Consider the following 23,544-nt stretch of genomic DNA (forward strand, 5'->3'; position numbering starts at 1 on the left):
TATAAACAACAGGTCAAAATTTGATACGCATGAGCTCATTCAAAAGCAATGACTTTCAGTGATGGACTTGTTTGTTAAAAGGAGTCTTGCTAGTTAATTCTTCTGTGCATGACAATATTTCTACTATAACAGCAAAGAAAAATGCATTTGCACTTGTCAGACTTAAAAATCAGTGTCCTGTATTGTAGACAAGCTCAATATCAAAACACAAGAGTATAAATAGAAACCTTCCAACCAAACTAACATGGCAGTCTTTTAATTTTGAATGAAAATGTTATTTCACTTTAAAATATTTTTATTATTTAGATAGTCCGGCTTTCAGTCAATACATGATTTTAAGGCAACTTCCAAGAATTAAAAATGCAAAATATAGAATATAAACATTGGTGTGGTTAAAATTAAGAGTGAAAATTAAAATCAGCATCAATCAATAATTAACCATAATAAATAAATAAATAAATAAATAAATAAATAAATAAATAAATAAATAAATAAATAAATAAATAAATAAATAAATAAATAAATAAAATAAAAGCATGGGAGCTCAATATCCTCAGGATACAAATGGAAAGCAGCAAAGGAGCTAAATTAGACCATTGATATTGTTAAATGCACCCTGAAATGTGGAGTCCAGAACATGGAAGCCATTGAAAAGAGCACGGTCTCCTGATTTATTTATTTTTTTTACCTCTCCATATTATCTCAATGGGATTGTGATCTGCCCATGTGTTTGGGGAGATCTCAATTTTTTCTATTTCTAAACTAGTTGCTTATTCATCCTGTCCATTTCTAACTGGATTACTGAGTCTTCAAGATCTTGATTTAATGCCATCATTTTCTGATCTACCAGATCCAATTTTTTTTCCGGTTTGTTCAGTTTTGGCTTCTACTATTTTTATTTTTTGTTCATTCTTCTGAATTGCTTCCTGGATTGAGTTCATTTTATTATCTAGTTTTTGAATATCAAATTTCATTTCTCCATGATTATTGGACATAGTTTCTTGCATCTTTACCATTGTTTCCTGAATCAATGTCAGGGTGGTTTGCATTGTTTGCATACTTGGGACCATGTTAGCCTTTTCCATCTTTGATAACCCTTCTCTCGACCGTTGGTTTGAAGGGAAAGCCATCGTTATCGTTATCATTAGAAGATGGATGTTAAACCCCCAAATCTTAAAGGAAAAGGAATATATTGAAAAGATAAAGAAGGAATTGACATTATTTTTTAAAGAAAATAAAAAACACCACACTTCTTTAATAAATTTATGGGATACTATGAAAGCCTATATAAGGGGAACAACAATAGCTTACAATGCAAAGAAAAATAAGGAAAAATGGAAGCAGTATAACATTCTATCAGAAGAAATTAGAAATTTGGAGAAGCGACTCCAAACAAAACCAGGAGATGAATTTGTTAAAGAAACTTTGACCCTTGCAAGACATAAATTAACTATATTAGAGCAAGAGGAGATAGCAAGAAATTTAAAATATTCTAAACAATTTTATTTTGAACAATCTAACAAAACCGGAAGGTGGCAAGTTTATAAATTGAAAAAAGAGAAAGAACGGATTATCCAGCAATTAGAGGACGAGATGGGGATTACATAAAACAACAAAGAAGAAAAAAAGAAAATAGTACAAGATTACTATGCGGATTTTTATAAACAAGAGGAAATACGAAAGGATAAAATTGATAATTATTTACTGAAAGAAGGGATCATACCACTAGAGGAGGAAAAAAGGGAATTGTTAAATAAAGGAATAACACCAGAAGAACTGAGAGGGGCAATCCTAAAACTTAAGAATAACAAAACACCAGGACCTGATGGCCTCCCAGAGGAAATCTATAAAAATTGAGTGAAATTATAGAACCAGTGTTATTGGAACTTTGTAACGAAGCATCATATGAAGCGAAAATTCCAGAATCGTGGAGAGAGGCATACATCACCTTAATTCCGAAAGAAGGTACTGATAAGAGTTAAATTAGAAATTATAGACCAATATCCCTTTTAAATGCAGATTACAAAATATTCATGAACATAATAGCAGAAAGACTGAAAAGAGTATTGAATAAGACTATACACCAGGATCAAAATGGCTTCCTTCCCAATAGACAAATAAGAAATAATACGAGAATAATAGTAGACACACTGGAATATTATGAAGCTCATCCAGAGAAAGAAGTAGCCCTTGTTTTTCTGGATGCCCAAAAGGCTTTTGACAATCTAAACTGGCAATTCATGATTAGGCAAATGAAATTGGGAATCAAATCTGAGAAAATGATAGAGGCAATTTATAAGACGCAAAAGGCAAGGGTAATAGTAAATGGGGATATTACCAACACGTTTCAGATAACTAAGGGTGTATGACAAGGGTGCCCATTGTCACCATTGCTCTTTATTTTAACATTAGAAATATTACTAAATAGAATCAGAGCAAATCAAGAAATAAAGGGAATGAAAATCAAAAGAGAAGAGTACAAGGCATAGACCTTTGCAGACGATATGGTATTTATCATTGAGGAACCTCTGGAATCTGGCCCTATTCTAATATGAGAAATAGAAAAATATGGGGAAGTTTCAGGACTTAAAATTAATAAAGGGAAAACCAAAATGATAGTTAAAAATTTAACAACAATTCAGAAAAAAGAATTAGAAAAAGAAATGGATTTACAAATTGTTAAAAAAATTAAATATCTAGAGATATGGTTAAAGGCGAGGTGTTCGTCCCTAAAGGAGGATAACTATACGGTTTTGGTCCAACAAATGAAGAAGGATTTGGAAAAGTCGGGAACGTTACAAATATCGCTTTTAGGTAGGATAGTGACGATCAAGATGAATATTCTACCTAAACTATTATATTTATTTCAAACAATCCACATACCATTAGACAGAAAATTTTTCAGTCAATTTAATAAAATTACTACTAAATTTGTCTGGTCAGGAAAAAAGGCAAGGATAAAATTATACTCTCTCCAAGATAGTAGAAGTAGGGGTGGTTTTGGACTCCCGGCGTGGGAACTATACCACAAAGCAGCTATGTTAGTTTGGATAAGGGATTGGGTTAACTTAAAGAACAGAAGAATATTAACGCTGGAAGGACACGATCTACAAAAGGGGTGGCATGCTTTTATGTGGGATAAAGGGAATAGGATACACTCATATTTCTACAGACATAAAATAAGAGATGCATTGCTACGAATTTGGGAAGATACAAAGAAGAAATATTATATGAAAATTCCAGGTTGGCTATCTACTATGGAAGCTATGATCCACCCCAACTCATTAGATACCAGCAAAATGCCTAGATACTCAGAAATCTTAGATAAACAGGGAAAGCTTAAAAATAATCAGGTATTAAAAGAACAGGGAATACTCATTGATTGGTGGCCATACTTACAACTGCAATCCAGATACAAGAAAGATGTGGAAGAATTCAAGGTTGACTCAGCCTTCCATCCTTTCGAGGTAGGTAAAATGAGGACCCGGTTTGTGGGGGTAATAAGCTGACTTTGAATAAAAAAGAACACCGCTTGGGGAGGGCGAAAGCCCTACTAAACAGGTATATACAAAAGTATGAAGGCTATTGCTTAACGCATTGAAAGCCGCCCTGAGTCTCCAGAAAAGGGCAGCATATAAATCAAACCAATAAATAAACAATAAATAAATATGGAATTGACATGAAACCAAAACAACTAGATAAATTGCTGATTGGCCCTGAAAGAAAATATCCAAATTATACAATTATTTATTAGAATTTGATAGAGCAGAGGAGGTGGTGAAAGAACTGATGATTGCATGGGCTAAAAATATAGGGCATAGTATAGACTTAGATGATTGGGAAACAATCTGGAACAAAAACTACACATTAACAAAATCGGTTGCCTATAAGGAAAATCAGTATAAAATGCTCTACCATTGGCACTTAGCTACAGCAAGGCTGGCTAAAATGTACCCAAACCTAAGCTCCAAGTGCTGGAAATGCAACCAGCACCAAAGTACCTTCTTTCATGCCTGGTGGCTGTGCCCCAAAGCGAAGAAGTATTGGACCAAGATACAAGGCTGGCCACAAGACTTAATAAATTGTCAAATTGAGCTAAATCTGGAAACATTTCTCTTGGGAATATTAAAAACTAAATTTGATTAAAAAAAAAATAAGATATCTGATCCTACATATACTAACAGCAGCAAGAATTGCATTTGCGCAATATTGGAAGGAACATAATTTACCACCAGAGGGATTGATTATTCAGAAAGTATTTGAATGTGCTGAAATGAATAAACTAACTTTAGAATTAAAAGAAAAAGGATTTAGAATATTATGCGGTTTGGGGAAAATGGTATAGGTGGATAGACAACAGAAACAAAAATAGATAATATTCATAAGGAAGTTGAGGATGTATATATATGTACATAATGTATATATTACATGAACTGTTAATACAAAGTATATAAAAATGACACTGTTTGATTATGTATTAGAATTATGGAAAAGAAAAACTACAATAAAAATTATTAAAAGAAAAGAGCACGGTCTCTTTCAAGAGCATTTCTCAGTTCAGAATGTCTGGCCTTCCTGCTTTACATAGGAAATGAGCGGTACAGCAGCATTCTCAAAGAAGTGAAGCAGCAACTAGAACAAGAAACGCAGAAAGATTTCAGCAGTAATTCTGAAGCATTGGCCACTGAACCACCAATGGAAGAATCCTTCACCACGGTAAGATGAACAGCTCTCCCATCTGACTGTCAGCTGGCCTGGGTGGAGGCACTAAAGTGGAATTGAGCCCTGAGGAACAACCACACTCCTGCATGACACAGTCATCTCAGGGAGTGGAACAGGGTGCTATTCAGCAGGTTCTGACAGGTTCTGGAGAACCAGTAGCGGAAATTTTGAGTAGTTCGAAGAACCGGCAAATACCACCTCTGGCTGACCCAGAGTGGGGTGGGAATGGAGATTTTGCAGTATCCTTCCCCTGGAATGGGGTGGGAATGGAGTTTTTGCGGTATCCTTCCCCTGCAACGCCCACCAAGTCACACCACGCCCACCAAGCCACCCCCACAGAACCGGTAGTAAAAAAAAATTGAATTCCACCACTGGAGTGGAAACAAAGACCAATGCTTTTTTCGGGGGTGGGGGCTACATCCTGATCTGGATGAGGTCAGGATGCAAGAGTAGAAGTCCAATACTGCCATGGACATGTTACAGTTGTTGACTCTTCCTGATGTCTTTAGCTCGACACACAACTGCAGATGGAATTGGAAAGGCTGCTTGTTCAAGAGCACTCTCTGGAGCAGCAGAAGCTGCTGGCCTCTGTTTCAGCGGATGACCCTGCTGCCTGTCAGCGAGCTCGCCGGAAACTGGTCAAGTTAGTGCATATAGTTTCTTTCTGGTCCAAGAGAATGGGCTTCCAGGAGTTTTTCCAGGGAATCATCAACGAAATGAATGCTCCAAAATCAAACCTGTTCACCTGGTCTTTAAGACCTCTCTTTAGCAGAGAGGTCTCTCTTTATGAAAAGAAAACTACAGCTAGCCTCTCAGGCTAGACAGTCTAGCTGTAGTTTTCTTTTCATAAGCATTCACTGCTGAGTTAATGCTTATGAAAGGATTTCTGTACAAGGGAAGGGGTCGAATGATGAATAGTTAAGGTACTAGGTCTCCTGGCTGCCATCCCCCAAGCCAAGCTTTGCAAAGCTGACAGCAACCACGGGAAGAGAAGATGATTGGAAAGCAGGGAGGAGATGGGGGCAGGGGGGAGGGATAAGCATTGATAATTGAACATCTGCTAGCCAAGGTTACCCAACAGACTGCAAAGCAGAAAAGCCTGCGAAACCAAAGGCCCTTTACCCAAACAATATACCAGCACTTAATTGGACATTTGCTGATAACGGGGGGGGGGGGGGAAGGAGGAGGGGGGAATGGCCACGGAAAAGCGAATGTTAATTGCATTCGCTTAACACCAGATTAAGCTCAATCAAGTATACTCATGACAAAACAATGGCCCAGGAGTCTTTGCTGAGTGAATGAATGGGATGGGGGACACTAGGTATCTCTAGCCTAACAAGAAGGATTTGGGGTGACAGGATAGCTGTCTTCAAGTACCTGAGGGACTGTCACAGAGAAGAGAGGGGTCAACGTATTCCAGAAAGCATCCAAGGGCAGGACACGGAGCAAGAAGCTCTTTAGCAGGAGATCCAATCTCAAACTAGGAAGAAATTTCTTGACGGAAGATTTAATCAATGGAACAGCTTACCTCCATGATTTGTGGGTGCTCCATCGCTGGAGGTTTTCAAAAAAAGATTGGACAACCAATCTTATACCAATAATGGTATAAGGACTCCTGCCATGGGCAAGGTGTTGGACTAGAAGACCTCCAAGGTCACTTCCAGCCCTCTGATTCTATGGTTTGCCACTTAACTCCCTTTGTCTCCCTCATAAGCACAGCCTGGTCACGCTAATCTTTAGTGTAGTTGAAATAAATGAACTTGTGAAATTTGAGATTTTCTGGAAAATATCACTCATCCTGTTTATGTTAACATTATTATTATTTATTATTATTATTCATATTTCTATGCCGCCCAACTCTCCGAGGACTCTGGGCGGCTTACAACAAAGACAGTATAAACAATATACAATAAGAGACGTTAAAAAAACCCATACACACCGCTCATGGCCGGATCTCGCAAGATCGCAGTGGCGAGATCAACGGCCCCAAGCCTGCCGGAAAAGCCAGGTTTTCTCCATTTTCCGGAAGGCCGGTAGGGTGGGAGCGGTCCGGGTCTCAGGAGGTAGCTGATTCCAGAAAGCTGGGGCAGCCACAGAGAAGGCTGCTTGATTTGTACCGTGGGTAGAAGGGGCAGGTATGGTGGAAGCGGGGGGCCATATTATGGTATGGGAGTGCGCACTCGCTATCTTTGAGCGATTGTGCACTCCGGTCCCCAATGCTTCTCTCGTTCCCCAGGTAGCACAGATCCTCAGTGCCTGGGCCATCGGCTGATGTTGTGCAATGCCAGGTCCGTGATAAATAAGGCCCCCTTCATTTACGACCTTATTCAGGAGGGGGGAGCGGACGCGGCGGGTATTACGGAGACCTGGTTGGGTCTGGAAGGGGGGATGCCCCTTGTTGAAATGTGCCCACCAGGTTTCCGGGCATTCTATCAGCCGAGGGCCCAGGGTAGGGGCGGGGGGGGTGGCGGTTATTATTAAAGAAAGTCTATGTCCAAGGGAGGCCACTGTACCTCAGATAGCTGGATGTGAGTCCCACTTTGTGAAGTGGGGTCGTGGGGTGCAGATGGGCCTGCTTGGCTCCCTGCTGCGTAGCAGCGGCCCTGCCCGAGCTCCCTGACGTGATAGCCGGGGTGGCGGTTGATAGCCCCAGGCTTATAGTTATGGGGGATTTCAACCTGCCATCTGTTGGTGAAACGTCTATGGCGGCTTTGGGAGTTCATGGCTTCCATGACGGCCTTGGACCTGACCCAGTTAGTTCAAGGCCCTACTCACATGGGGGGGGACAGACTCTGGATTTGATTTTTGTCTCTGGTCAGTGGCAGAGCGATCTGGAAATAGGGGATTTAGTCATCAAACCCTTGTCATGGCCTGATCACTCTCTCCTTCGCATGGACTTCCGCACCGCTACTCCTTGCCACAGGGAGACGGAACCGACTAGATGGTTCCGTCCCAGGCGCCTGATGGACCCTGATAGGTTCCTGACAGAGCTTGGGACATTCCCTGAGGCTCTGGCTCATGGCGTGACTGAAGAACTGGCGGCTGCCTGGGATAGGGCGGCCGCTGGAGCTCTGGACTGTGTCGTGCCTTTGCGGCCTCTGACCCGGTGCCGATCTCAATTGGCTCCCTGGTTCTCCGAGGAGCTGAGAGAGATGAAGCACCAGAAAAGACGCCTGGAGAGCGACTGGAGGGCCAGCCGCTCCGAATCTGACCGAACACTGGTGAGGTCTCATATTAAGATCTACCTGGTGGCGATAAAAGTGGCAAAATCTAATTATTTTTCCACTCTTATTGGGTCTGCAGAGAACCGCCCAGCAGCCCTGTTTAGGGTGACCCGCTCCCTCCTTCATCTGGGAGCGAGGGAAGACCCCTTGCAGGGCAGGGCTGAGGATTTTGTGCAATTCCTGCATGACAAAGTCACTCAGATTCGGGAAGGCCTGGCCTCTGATTGGGTAGATTCGGATGGGGTGACAGAGGTGGGTCTTGAGAATGTTATCTGGGAGGAGTTTGACCTTGTGACTCCTGAGGACGTGGACAGGATTCTGGGTAGGCTTAGCGCTGCCACATGTTTATTGGACCCGTGTCCCTCCTGGTTGGTGCTGGCCTCCCGGGCGGTTACACAAGCTGGCTCCAGGGGATTATTAATGCTTCTTTGAATGAGGGTTTCTTCCCTCCCTCTCTGAAAGAGGCGGTGGTGAAGCCCCTCCTCAAGAAGCCTTCCCTGGACCCGACTGTACTAGCAAACTATCGTCCAGTCTCCAACCTTCGCTTTGTTGCGAAGGTTGTCGAGAGTGTGGTGGTGCGACAACTTCCCCAGTACCTGGATGAAGCTGACTATCTATATCTGTTCCAGTTGGGCTTCAGGCCAGGGTACAGCATGGAAATGGCATTGGTCGCATTGGTTGATGATCTCTGGAGGGCTCGGGACAGGGGTTGTTCCTCTGTCCTGGTCCTATTAGACCTCTCAGCGGCTTTTGATACCATCGACCATGGTATCATGCTGCGACGATTGGAGGGGTTGGGAGTGGGGGGCACCGTGTTGCGGTGGTTCTCCTCCTTCCTCTTCAACAGTACGCAGTTTGTGTTGGCAGGGGGACAGAGGTCGACCTCGAGGCGCCTTGTTTGTGGGGTGCCGCAAGGGTCAGTCCTCTCGCCCCTTCTGTTCAACATTTATGTGAACCCACTGGGCAAGATCATCCATGGTTTTGGGGTGAAGTTCCACCAGTACGTTGACGACACTCAGCTGTACATCTCCACCCTGGACCATCCCAATGATGCCGTTGATGTGATGTCCCGGTGCCTGGAGGCCGTGCGGATCTGGATGGGGAGGAACAGGCTTAGACTCAATCCTTCCAAGACCGAGTGGCTGTGGTTCCCGGCGTCCCAGTGTAGTCAGCTGGTTCCATAGTCAGACTATTGGGGGCGAGATCTGGGCCCCCTCAGAGAGGGCTCTCAACTTGGGTGTTCTCCTGGATGCATGGCTGTCTTTGGAAGATCATATGACGGCATGGCCAGGGGAACTTTTTATCAGGCTCGCCTGATACACCAGTTGCGTCCCTTTCTGGACTGGGATGCCCTGCACACGGTCACTCATGCCCTCGTCCCGTCCCGTCTGGACTACTGTAACACTCTCTACATGGGGCTCTCCTTGAAGAGCACTCGGAGGCTCCAACTGATCCAGAATGCGGCCGCGCAGGTGATTATGGGGGCGACTCGGCGCACCCATGTAACACCTCTCCTGCACGAGCTGCACTGGCTCCCGGTGATCTTCCGGGTGCGATTCAAGGTGTTGGTCACCACCTTTAAAGCGCTCCATGGCTTAGGACCGGGGTATATACGAGACCGCCTTCTGCCACCGACAACCTCCCACCAGCCAATATGCTCCCACAGAGAGGGGCTCCTCAGGGTGCCATCGGCCAAACAATGCCGACTGGTGACACCCAGGGGGAGAGCCTTCTGTGTGGGGGCATCAGCCCTCTGGAATGAGCTGCCCTTAGAGGTTCGTATGATCCCCGACCTGAGTACCTTTCGCCGTGCCCTGAAGACCCTTTTGTTCCAACAAGCCGGGCTGGCCTAATATGAATTTTATAATGGGTGTATGTTAGTTTTTTAATTTTGTGGGCCAAATTTTTATATATTCGGTTTTAAATTGTTTTTAAATTTTGTAAACCTATATGTGTTTTAATACGGCTGTACACCGCCCTGAGTCCTTCGGGAGAAGGGCGGTATAGAAGTCCAATAAATCTAATCTAATCTAATCTAATCCTCCCCCGCGGACCCGCCAGCCGACATTGTTTAGCTGACGGGACCCGGAGGAGGCCAACATCATCCACATTATACTTTTTTTTAGAGCCCAGCTACCTGAGTATGTCTTAGATTTTGGCTACATAATCATGGGCACCATCAGAACTCACATCATCAAGATCACAAACACAGGCCACTTCCCTGTCTCCTTCCATGCAGATCGACGGGACCTACGGGACACAGGTACAAGAAGGGCATCATTCCATTTTTTTTTCTAGTCTATGTTGAAACAGTAAACAATGGTTTAAGGCTCAAACAATTAAAATGGAATAAAATACATTGAAACTTCCCATATTTACTGGACAAGCGTAGTTTTTTAATATGTTCAAAACATTGTAGCTTTGTCCATTGCTGGTCATCTCCTATGAGGGAGGGGGGGATCTCTCAGGATCTCTTCCTAGCTTTGCTCACTTTTATCGGTGTTTGCAACATGAGTCAACTGACCAAAAATAATGCCAGGTCTAACTTGCTGCTTAGCACCAATAAAAATAAAATACACAAATGGTAAGCCCTGGTTCAGTCTGTTCAATATACACATGCATACATACATATATATGTAGATGTGCACACCCAGACAGTCACTATTGCTTACAGTTCCTAATGACTGTGTTCACATGTCACATTAAGCCACAGTCAAGCAAAAGCTCTGTGCAATGCTCAGCATGTAGGACTTGGCTATCTGTTTCTTACCATCTACGCTTCTGCAGTTGTTAGTGGGGAACCAGCACCTCTGTACCGTAGGAATGCCTTGGAGATGTAATATATATGGAGTTCAATTGTGGTTTGTTCTCTTAAGTAGTGAGAGCTGTTCCTATTGCTGTTATCCTGAGTCAGGTTTCAACACTGAACTGGATCGGGTGAAGAATCTACCTTTCTGCGAGACAGAGACGTTCGAAATATGGTTTGATCCCCAGAGTGTTGGCTGTGCCCTTGGAGAGACAGAAGTGCTGTTGCCCATCAAGGTGCTTCGAAGTTTATTTATTTATTTATTTATTTGGTTCGATTTATATGCCGCCCTTCTCCGGAGACTCAGGGCGGCTTACAATGCGTTAAGCAATAGCCTTCATACTTTTGTATATACCTGCTTAGTAGGGCTTTCGCCCTCCCCTAAGCGGTGTTCTTTTTTTATACAAAGTCAGCTTATTGCTCCCACAAACCGGGTCCTCATTTTACCTACCTCGAAAGGATGGAAGGCTGAGTCAACCTTGAGCCTGGTGAGATTTGAACTTGCAATAATTGCAGGCAGCTGGTGTTACTTAACAGCACTTTAGTCTGCTGCGCCACCAAGTTTCTTTTAAACACACGCACGCATGCAGAGGCACACACAAGCACGCACACACACACATACAGAGTTGTTCACCTGAACCGATGCGAACCGGTAGCATTTCACCCCTGGTCTGGCCTTCGTGTTGGGGGAGGCAATGCCAGAGAACTGCACAGTTACTGTTTATACTTCAATCATCTACTTTGTAGGGTTTTTGATAGTGCAATTGTAATTTGGACATCCCTTGGCATGAGTTAGTGTTGCCCATAAAAGGAAAAGATAGGGGATGTGATGTGAGAGCTGGACAAGTAGAGTTGAAGAATTTAGTTAGCCCGCCTGTAGAACCAACAGCTTATCCTGTTAGCTAGCTAAACTCTTCATTGGATAAGAGCAGAATGACTGTGCCTTTAATAGCTGAATTGGCTTGGATATGTGAACCAGGCCACCCCTGCTTGGTGGGAAGGAACCTAAAGCTGCCCTGGAGTCTCACCTGCTTACAAGAAGATGGAGTGGAGCAGTGGTTGAGATGACTCCCCAGGACTGTGATCGCCTGTAAGCAATGGGGGCTGTCCTTCGGAGCCTAAAGTGCCTGGATTGTTCTCATTTCCTTTTTCCAGTTGTACTCTCTAATCAGGACCAGAGGGCCCAGGGAAGGTGGTGTCCATGTACCTCTTGGGGCATTTGACCTATGCAGAATTTCTGAGGGTGGGGGTTGGTGGGACTGGGAGAGAATGGAAGTCATATTAAACTGCTTTTAAATTTTATATGTTATGTTTTATCTTGGCTGTTCACCGCCCTGAGTCCTGTTGGAGAAGGGCGGTATACAAATTAAATTAAATAAATAAATAAAATAAATAAATATACCATGCATTATGCTCAGGAAGGTTTGATACGATTCACTGCAGGTTGTGGCTGGTCCCACGTTCCACATCTCTCTTCGGGCCACGGTGATCATGCCATCTCTCTGCATGTCCAGTGACAATCTGGAGTTCTCTGCTGTCCAGTGTGGACAGTGCCAGGTGGAGACCATCCAACTTCACAATCAGCTGCAGGTCGTATGCGAGTGGTTTGCCACAAGCAATGAACAAATGAAAAAGGTAACACAACACTGAAATAGATCTTGCTTTGCTCTTCTCTGATTGCATCTTGAAAAGCAGCTTGATCTGTAGGAATTTGGTGTGGAATGGAAGTTAAGCTGCTTGAAAGGTGTGCAGTTTTGGTTCTTGGGCTGAGCCCTTTTGATCTGTGTAACATTCAGGAAAATGTTTAGAAGTGAAAAACAAAATTCTTGTTTTCATATAAATTTAATAAGATAAATTGCAAAAGATTTGCCACAGAGACTTGATTACACAACTCTTGATTCTGTTTTGTCCCATGCAAATCCTTCAAAATGCAAAATAAAACCCCACACAGCCTAATGACCCTATCCTCGATAAATTTTTAATCACATACTATGTATCAGGAATATGTCTGTGCAGTGAAGAAGATGGTGTTGAATTATTGTTTCTCTTGAAACCTCTATTAGCCTCACCTGCCTGCAAAAGAAAAACCTTTCATCCTTATTCATATGGATGGGAAACCCACCCTACTTCCAAGGACACTTTAAAGGTGTTTCTAGAAACTCAGTCAAAAGTTTGGTGTGGGCTGAGGCAATAATTCTCGTCCTCCATGGTATGCTGTCCTTCACAAGGATTCTTCAGAATGGCATAAAGAGGCAAACTCTGCTCATGACTTCATTGTTTGTTGTAAGTTCAGGTGGATAAGCACATGCCGATGACCTTGCGCCGGAAAATGCGTGAACACAAGGTGAAGCCCCATGTCTTTGAGATGATTCCCCCGTATGGGATCCTGGCTCCCGGAGAGCGGCTCAACGTGCAGGTCAAGTTTGCCCCAAGAGAAGAGGTACGAAATAAGAAAGCTGTTTAGAGCACAACAAGTATCTGAAGCATTTTCAGGAAGAGTAGAGATGGCAAAGAAAGGCAGGGCTTCATCGAACAATTCAATTCCTCATGCAAAGTAGATCTTTTTATTTTTTTATAATTTTATTTATAGTTTTTTTTTAACATCCATAGGTACTTGGTGGACAAAGTATTGTCTGGGTTGATATATTTTATTATTATTATTATTATTATTATTATTATTATTATTATTATTATTATTATTATTATTAGATATACATAATCATAATCTTTCAACTTCTAACATTTGTATATATATAGTAGTTATGATGTATTATAGCTACTTATATGTATCTAGATCAGTAAACAATACTATTTTCTAACTTCTACCTCTTTTTTCTAACTCTTAATAGAATAGCCACCCTATTAAGAAGTATTCTATATCTAAAAGTTAGAACTTTTAGAAGTATAAGAGAAAGATTAATTTTATCATTACGGTTGATTAATTTAATTTATTTATTCTAATTAGTATTAATAAATTAATATGTATTAATATTATGAAGGAAAAGCACTGTTACTATAAGATTACTGCTAGAGAATATTATCACTATTATAATGTGGAGTATTGTTCAAAGCAATTGTAACCAGACAACACACTGTTTACATGGATATTGAATATGTTGCTCTTTTTATTTATAATAAAATGATAACAATAACAGTAGCAGCAGCAGCAGCGACAACAACAACTATAATAATAATGAAGTATTCTATATCTATCGATCATCTCTTGCCCTTTTTAGAATTTCAATTCTTATTGACTTTTTGGTAAATCTTTCATACTTCTCCCTTGGGACCTTGTAGCTCCTTATATTACATTTATTTAATTTTAGTATTTCATCTGCCACAACACCTAGACACCTAGTCACAACTGGATCTCTAGAGTACCCATCCGTAGTTCTTTCATCATTTTTAAGAGAACTTTCTCTTTATTTTCTTCTATGTTTTGAACTCCTTCTGGTTTCTCCTCTATTTTCTAAATTTTTTGTTCATCTTTTATTATCATTTGCTGAGGGTTTTCTAGTCTCACATCTTTATTCTGCATCAATTCTATCACCTCCCTATGATTTCTTGTCTTATCTTCCTGAATGCATTGAAACATCAATAATATTTCTTTATAAATCATATTTGTTTTCCCCTGTTGAAACATCTTATACTCTTTTAATGAGTTAATAGTAATTCAATATTCCACCAAGATTCCAATATCCCAATTGCCCAGAAACACCCAAAAACATCAATGTTAATAGAATTTACACAGTCCCGGAACTGTTCCTCAAAATCTCCTAAATTTATAGTCCTTAGAATTTCCAATGTACACTCTCCAAATTTCCCAAATTTTTAAGTCTTGTTTAATTTTTCTTCTTTCTTCTTTCCTTTTCGCCTCCTAGAATGTTCAAATAGTCTTAATAATCCAGATTGGCCCACCAAATTTCCCCAAATGTCTTTAATCCACAGAATCAAATATTCAATTTCAAAGATGCTTCTTATTAATTTTAATCCAACTTGCCTTAGAAATCTTCAAAAGACTCACTCAGAGGAGACGTGACCAGCGTCACGGTGGCACAATGCTTTTCTCAGATGCATCCGAGAAAACATTGATATCAAAGTCGTTTGGGGTCTTTATTGACCAAAAACTGTCTCGGAGGGACGGTGAGCAAGAAAGGCATGGACTGGCTAATGCAGGGGAATCGCAATTCCCTGGTTAGTCAGAAGTAGCCTTTCAACCAGACAATCTAGAAAGCGGCCATTAAATGAGCCGCAACAAAGCTGGGGCGGTCACAGCGGGACCGGAGAAGCAACAGATGTGGATTCATCTGGGTGAGAAGCCGATTTTTCTTTTTGCTTTCTGATTTGAAGTTTCTTTTTCATAAACCACGGGAAACAACTTGAAGGAAAGTGAAGGGTGCAAAGAGAAGAGGGGAGAGTGGGGTGTGTGTGTCAGCTCTCTACCCTCAGCTGTTTAGCGGTGAAGAAAGTGGATTGACCCAAGCGGAAGAAATGAATTGAATGAAGTAACAAAATTACTTTGGAGAACAAGAAAATAAGAACAGGAAGCCTGATTGAATATTTGTAAATTTTGGATTTGTGGATTTATCCTAAAGGAATGAGATTGAGTGGAAATTATTGAAAGAATTAGTTATAAAACTTTTCCTACTATTTTTCCCCTCACTTTTTCTTTTCTTCTGAGTGAAAGTGGTTTACAGCACCATCTAGAGACACAAATAAAAAGACATGGTTTCAAATAAACTGACTGAGAGGACTGGCCTTGATTGGACTGATAAGAAACAGCTGTATCTGGCAAGAGCTGCATACTGAGATAGATAGCCCTAACAGAAGTTGAAATAGTGTGCCTTTTGAAGCTTTTGAAACAGAAATAAGAACAAGACAAATGAGACAATATAAACAGCCTTGTTTGGGAATCTTTTTTTTTTTTTCTGGTGGTGGTTTTCTTTTGCTTTTTTTGCTTTTTTTCTTCCTCTCTTTTGGCTTAGGATTTGACCATTTTTAGTGATTCCTTTTCCTTTTTTTCCCCTTTTTTTTCTCTTGAATTATTTCCATTGATTGGATTGAGTTTTGTATCTTTTTTTCCCTTTTTTCTTTTCCTTTTTTTGGCTGGTTGGTTTTTTGAGTGTTTGAACTTTGATGATATATAAAAAAATTGGATTAAGGTAAGAAGAACCTGAAGAATCAGAAGTCTTTGGTTTTTTCTTCTTCTTTCCCCCCCCTTTTTATTCCCTTTTGGCCTTTTGCTATGTGTTTTTGGGTGTGATGGAGCTTTTTGATTTTGATTTTTAACCAATCCATTCAACGGGGTGGATTAGGTATTTGGATAAATTTAAATCGTATTTGGATTATAAATTCAGTGGATTATAGTAGACAAGACAGGACAAGATGAAGAAGGCAACAATGCAGTTACCTTCCACAACACCAGCTTCAAGCCCTGCAGTGCAGAGGACACTGGATACTATGGCCATGCAATTGGAACTAAAAAATATGATACAGATTTTTCATGATGACTTTAAAGAAAGAATGGAGAAGGTAGAAGGAGAGCTTAAAGAAGGAAAGGTGATGATGAGAAAGAATGAAGAAAGAATACAGAAAGTGGAGGGTTAGGGTTAGAGACACTAACTAGAGATACGGAGGCTAGAGATATGGAGATACTGGCGGAAGTGGTGGAGGAAACCAAGGAAAAGATATTAAATGGGATTGATGAGATATACAGTGCATACTTGATATGCAATGAGAAATAAACTGCCAAGAGAGGTGCATGTAAGATTTACCAGGAAAGCAATAAAAACAGAAATATTACAGGTAGCAAGAAATACTCCAATAAAATACAAGGACAGAGAGATTGTGGTGTTGAAACAGATACCCAGGAGAGTGAGAGACCTGAGGAGAGAATACCAATTTTTGCCAAAACCTTTGATCCAAAAAGGAGTAAATTTCAGAAGGTTAATACCAGGAGGAATATTGGTTTACTAGCAAGCGCAAAGACATAGACTGGACTCAATAGAGAAAGTGGAATTATTTTATGACCAATATTTGGGGCCCCAAGAAGAGCAAAGATTGAGAGAGGAAAAAGAAGCTAAAGTCCAAGATGAAGCGGTGAAAGAAAAAGATCAAAAAAGAGAGACGATAAAAGAACAAGAAAAGGCAATAAGAGAGGGGGCAAGGTCAAAAGAGCCCAAGGATCAAAGAGAGATAAGAACGACAAGATCAACAAAAACTATAAACAAGTAAAACATGGAAGAAGAAACCAAAGCAATATCAATAAATATTAATGGTTTGAATTTGGTGATAAAAAGGAAAAGAACTCTTAATAAATTGGGGAAACTAAAAATGGACATTGTATGCCTACAAGAGATTCATATTAGAAAGCAACACAAAAAATTATGGGAGTATCCAAAATTGGGTGATTTGTTTACTGCATTGACATATCAAAGTAAAAGAGGCATAGTATTATACATTAAAAAGAGACTAGAAACTAAACAAATATATGCTGATGAAGAAGGGAGGATTTTAATGGTGGAAGTAACAATGAACTATAAACAAATATTGTTGGTGGTGATATATGTACCAAATGATAAACAAGAAGAATTCTATGGAAAATTGCCCAGGAAAATAATAGAATTTGAGTATGACAGTATTTGCATAATGGGAGACTTCAACGCGATAAGAGAAGTAGATTGGGACTACAAAATGACAAAAGTTAATAAGAAACCTAGAAAAACGCTCCCAAAGGCATGTTTCACAATGGTAGAAGAAATAGGCATCAAAGATGTTTGAAGAGAAAGACATTTGAAAGAAAAGCAGTATACTTTTTATTCAAATAGACACAAGTCATGGTCCAGAATAGACATTATGTGGATGTCAATCAACTTATTAGCTAATGTACAAGATATAAGCATTGAAACAAGTATTTGGGTGGATCATAATCCAATTATAACTATATGGAAGGGATAAAGAAAGAGATTAAGATGGACATTGAATCAAACAATATTAAATGAAAAAGAGTTTCAACAATCTGTAAAGAAAGAATTAGGTTACTTTTTTAAGGAAAACAGAAAGGAAGACACCTCATTGCAAAATGTGTGGGATGCAGTTAAAGCATATATTCGAGGGTTGGCAATGACCTATTTGGGAAAAAGAAATAAAAAGAAAAAACAAACACAGAAAAAATTGGAAGAACAATACAAGGAACTGGAGATGGGATTACAAAAAAACACGCAAAGAGGATTAAAAACCAAATGGATTTGAAAAAACATGAAATGAACTTAATTGAAAAAGAAGACTTAGCTTATCAAATAAAGATGTCTAAACAAAACTTTTTTGAAAATGCTAATAAGCCAGGTAGATGGTTGGCATATAAAATGAAAAGGGAGAAGGAGAAAAAACTAATTGATCAACTAATAGATGAGGGAGGACAGATGTGTTACCAAAATGAGGAGAAGAAAAAAGTGGTACAGAAATATTATAAGAAACTCTATGAGCAAGAGACAGTATCAGAAGAGAAGATTATACAATATTTAGAAATGTCTAATTTACCAAAAATACCAGAAGAATATAAGGAGGCCTTAGAGGGAAGAATAACGATGATGGACAGAAGAATGGCAAAACACCAGGTCCAGATGGGTTACCAGCAGAATTGTATAAAATTTTTCAGGATGTGCTTAGTAATATGATGCTGGAAGTGTTTTTTTTTTTTTTTTTTTTTAATTTGATTTATATGCCGCCCTTCTCCGAAGACTCAGGGCGGCTTATAATGTGCACAGCAATATGATGTGACCTTAATGACCTTTTAGTAAATGCAAAAATACCTGACTCGTGGATGGAGGCGTATATTACTCTTATACCGAAGGAGGATAGATTTACAACAAATTAAAAACTATAGACCGATCTCTTTGTTAAATGCGGATTATAAAATATTTGCATCAATAATGGCGAATAGACTGAAGAGGTTGTTGAATGATTTTGTACATGTAGATCAAAATGGCTTTCTACTAAAAAGACAAATTAGAGACAATATGAGAATGATTCTGAATATTTAATGATTCTGAATATTTAAGAATATTATGAAGCATACGAAGAAAAACAAATGGCATTGATGTTTCTAGATGCGCAAAAAGCTTTTGATAATGTGAATTAGAAATTCATGACAAAACAATTACAGACTATGGACTTTGGGGGGAGATTAATAAAGATGATTGAGACAATCTATAACAAACAATTTGCAAAAATAATAATAAATGGAGATATGACAGAGAAAGTAAATATTATGAAAGGAACAAGGCAAGGATGTCCTCTATCACCATTATTATTTGTGTTGACATTAGAGATGTTAAATAGAAATATAAGACAAAATGAGGAGATAAAAGGGACACAAATTAAAAAAGAAGAGCATAAATTACAAGCATTTGCTGATGATTTAGTGTTTATTCTAGAGGAGCCGTTAGAAGTAGGACTCAAACTGATAGAACAAATAGAGGGATATGGAGAAGTGGCAGGATTGAAAATAACAAAGATATTGGTGAAAAACATCACAGAGAAACAGAAAAGAGAATTAATGGAGAAATTAGACATTCAGATTACTAAAAAAGTAAGGTTTTTGGGAATACAATTAACAGCAAAGTGTGCAATGATCAAAGAAGATAATTATTATAAGTTGAAAGGGCAAATCGAAACAGATTTGGGAAAGTGGGAAAAATTGCAACTATCATTAATGGGAAGAATAGCAGTAATTAAGATGAATATATTACCCAGACTGTTGTTCTTATTTCAGACAATACCAATAAAATTGGAAAAGAAATATTTTGAAAACTTGAATAAAATGATATTGAAATTTATATGGCAGGGGAAAAAAGCAAGAATTAATATGAAAATGTTACAAGATGCAAGACTAAGAGGAGGATTTGGATTATCAAACTGGGAACTATATTATCAAGCAGCAGCATTATCTTGGATAAAAGAATGGATTGTGTTGAGAAACACAAGATTATTAACTTTGGAGGGGCATGATCTACAACTGGGTTGGCACGCTTTTTTATGGTATGGGAAGAACAAGATGCATAGCTATTTTCAAAGGCACTATGTGAGGAATGCATTATTAGTATGGGAAAGAATTAGAGAGAAACATTATTTGAAAATACCAACATGGCTTTCAACAATGGAAGCATTTGTACATCCAAATCGTATTAATATGAGAAATATTATAAGATATAAAGATATGTTATCAGCAACAGGGGAATTGAAAATGAAACAAGAATTAGATGAACAAGGGATTGAAATGGAGTGGTATACTCAGCTGCAAATACAATCGAGATATGAAAAAGATGCAAAGCTATATGGTTTTTACTTAGAAATGACAGTATTGGATGAGATACTCACAGGAACTGAGGGGAAAATGATTAGGAAATTGAATAGTTATTTACTTGAAGTGAAGTTAGAAGAAGAACAGGTCAAAGAAACAATGATAGCATGGGCAAAAAAATTTGGCTATACTATTGAGCTAGATAAATGGCAGCAACCATGGGAAAGAAATTATAAATTAACAATGGCCACAGCATTCATTCATTTATTTATTTATTTATTTATTTATTTATTTATTTATTTATTTATTTATTTATTTTTATATGCCGCCCTTCTCTGGAGACTCAGGGCAGCTTACAATGCGTTAAGCAATAGCCTTCATACTTTTGTATATTTTATACAAAGTCAGCTTATTGCCCCCACAAACCGAGTCGTCATTTTACCCACCTTAGAAAAGATGGAAGGCTGAGTCGACCTTGAGCCTGGTGAGAATTGAACTCGCAGTAATTGCAGGCGGCTGGATGTTAAATGCTGCCTTAGTAGGAGGCATTAGCCTCCTACACCACTCAGGCTCCTATATAAAGAGAACCTGTATAAAATGTTTTATAGATGGCACATGCCACCAGAAAGATTGGCAAAAATGTTTAAAGATAAATCAGCTAAATGTTGGAAATGCCATCAGATACCAGGATCGTATTATCATATGTGGTGGACATGTGCAGAAGCAAGAAACTATTGGGCAAAAATTAGAATATGGCTAGAGAAAATGACACAGCAACATACTGACTTAAAACCAGAATTGTTCCTGTTGGGCATTCTTTCAGAGAAGTACAACAAAGAACACATATATTGATAATACATGTAACAATGTAGCAAGAATTGTATTTGTACAAAATTGGAAAGCAGAAAAAATTCCTACAAAGGGAGAGGTAATTAAGAACATATTGGAATGTGCAGAAATGAATAGGTTGACATTGGCAATTAAAGGGAAAGAAGAGACGGAGTATTATAACATATGGGGGAAATTTTATCAATGGATAGAAAGTGAGTATAGACAATAAACATGGTAAAGATAAGAACTTTGGGATGAATAAGTTGTACATAAAATTTAATGAAAAAGGAAAGACAAATGTATGTATTAAGAAATGATGATAAATTATGAAGATGATGGCACAAAAATGTTATACCCAGATGATACATGGATTGATTAATAATGTACAGGAATGTAAGAAGAGATATAATTATAAAGTAAAAAAAGAAATTTGAAATGAAGATGTATGTGAATAGAAATCGGGGCTGCTCGAATACCATCTCAGATTGAATTGAAAAAGGAAACAACAAGGGAGTGGAAAAGGGGAGAGGAGTAGAGAGGAGGAAGGAAGGGAGTTGGGAGGTGAGAAGAGAAGGGAAGAAAAGAAGAATGGGAAAAGGAGGGGAAGAAAGAAGAGGAAAAGAAGAGTAGGAGAGAGGGCAAGAAAGGGAGGAAGAAGAGAGGAGAGGGGAGAGAGGAGAGGAAGTAGAAAAGGGAAGGAGAGGAGTAATGAGGAAAGTAGAAAGAGATAGAAGAGGAGAGAGAAGGAAAGAAGAAAAGGAAAGGTTGTATTAAAATAAAAGGAGATGGTAGAAGAGCAGACCCAAACAACTAATTAGCAAATGGAAGCTAAAAAATAAGATGAATGAATAATGATTAATGATGGACAAAAGACTGTACATTTAAATATGTGGATAAAAAATAAAAATAAAAAACTTTGCGAAAAAAAGGCTCACTCAGTACTTCCAAGCTGCCAAAACAGCAGTAGATATGGAACCAAAATTAAAAGGCCCTCCAGGTGTTATTTGCCTTTCATTATTTCCTTTGTTCTCTTTATTTTTCTTATATTATCACTTAATCCTCACTGTCAAGGTCATTCATTTCCCACTGTGTTCTAGTGTAGTATCTTCTTTCGCCAGTAGGTGACACCCCTGCTCAAGGTTCCAGCATTAAACAGCTGACTGTCAGAAAAAAAATTCAAGGGAAAAAAACCCAAGATTCCTTTTTCTTTAGACGATTTCTTTCAATAATCAAACAGTGATTTAAGTCATTTTTCATACTACTATCAGTTCCAGTCCAGACTTTCTGTATTTTAAAGCTTTAGAATCAAAAATTTGTTTCACTTTTGGGCATAATCTTTCTCTGTGTATTAAATCACCGCTTTCTTAGTTTTGGACAAATGTTTTTATTTGGCTTTAAGTCTCTAATATAGAAGTTGAAAGTCATCTCACCCAGTTTCAATCCTCTGTCACAAATCGCTCCAACTCATAATCTTTTTATCATGGTTGTCACAGCTTTGGTGTTGCCAAAATGGCCGTTGTCTCTGCTGCCGACCTGGAGGGTTTCTTTGAATCAAACGAGGAAACTGCTGTTTTCTCGTGATCTACAAAGCGGCCCTCCTTTCTTCACCTTCCTTTCTTCAGGGTGCCTTTGGCTCCGTAGGGTCTCCTGGCAGGCAGATATAGGTTGGGTTTCGTGAAGCTCCGTGGAGCTCCGCTATCCCATATCTGTCCCGCTGCGATGCCAACCAGTCAGTCTGCAAAGTAGATTTATTAAGGAGGCATCGTGCCTGGATATTTCCTCACCTTCCCTGCCAGGATTCTTCCCACATGCCATTCCTGCTCTTAAATTGGCTTTATATGGAAGAGCAGCTGGGGTCCCCATTCTGAGGTCAAGCGCTATGAAGGGAACGATACCCCAAAGTGACTGGCCAGACACTGATTACATACCAATAGTCCAGATAGAAAGCAAATCTTTTGGGTTAACTCTTTGTATTTCTGTTCAATAGGACAGAACCCAAATCTGTCCTGCTGTTCTGAGTTGAACAAATACTACCAACTAAAGCTGGGAGGCTGCTGGGTTTAGATGATTTGGGGGCCTTTTTATCTGTTCTTATTTGTAATAAAATGATATTATTTTTTACATTCTAGAAATTATACCACAGTGTCCTGATCTTGAGCATTTCGCAGAGCACTCAGCAACTGCTGCTGAATGTCTCTGGACAAGGTCTGGAGCCACGTCTTGAATTCAGCCCCTCCCTCCTTGAACTGGGGCCTCTCCTTCCCTATGGTGTTGGGGATGAAGCTGAAGTGGTAGTGAAGAACCCCTGCAGCTTCCCTATTGAGTTCTACTCCTTAGAATTTGATCAGCAGTATCTTCTAGAAGAGCGGGTGAGCTTTCTGTGCCAGTTAAGAATAACCCAAAGTATTTATTGAATAAATAATCCTAGTAATAGCATATACGAGGAAAAAGAATAAAGAGAAGAAAAAACAATTAGATAATTTAGAGAAAGACCTAAAACAAATAGAACAAAAACTCCAGGAAAAGCCCCAGAACAAAACAATAAGAGAAGAATGGGAAATGATTAAGCATAAATTGAATTTGATAAACCAAATAGAACTAGCCCAAAAAATAAAAATGACGAAACAAAATTATTTCGAACACGCAAATAAAACGGGCAG

At 39.4% G+C, this 23,544-nt stretch overlaps 1 protein-coding gene across 1 annotated transcript in view; it reads left to right on the forward strand.

The window, feature by feature from the left end:
• Positions 1-23,544, forward strand: part of HYDIN (HYDIN axonemal central pair apparatus protein) — a 422,362-nt gene that overhangs the window by 218,398 nt on the left and 180,420 nt on the right. The window contains exons 30-36 of the mRNA XM_070952742.1: positions 4,589-4,716; positions 5,232-5,365; positions 10,073-10,209; positions 10,861-10,988; positions 12,196-12,387; positions 13,046-13,192; positions 23,014-23,253. Coding sequence (XP_070808843.1) covers positions 4,589-4,716; positions 5,232-5,365; positions 10,073-10,209; positions 10,861-10,988; positions 12,196-12,387; positions 13,046-13,192; positions 23,014-23,253 — 1,106 coding nt within the window. The remainder of the gene's footprint in view (positions 1-4,588; positions 4,717-5,231; positions 5,366-10,072; positions 10,210-10,860; positions 10,989-12,195; positions 12,388-13,045; positions 13,193-23,013; positions 23,254-23,544) is intronic.

This window comes from Pituophis catenifer, unplaced genomic scaffold (genome assembly GCF_029215685.1).
Source record: "Pituophis catenifer annectens isolate HBS135680 unplaced genomic scaffold, rPitCat1.0.hap2 SCAF_13, whole genome shotgun sequence".
NCBI lineage: Eukaryota > Metazoa > Chordata > Lepidosauria > Squamata > Colubridae > Pituophis > Pituophis catenifer.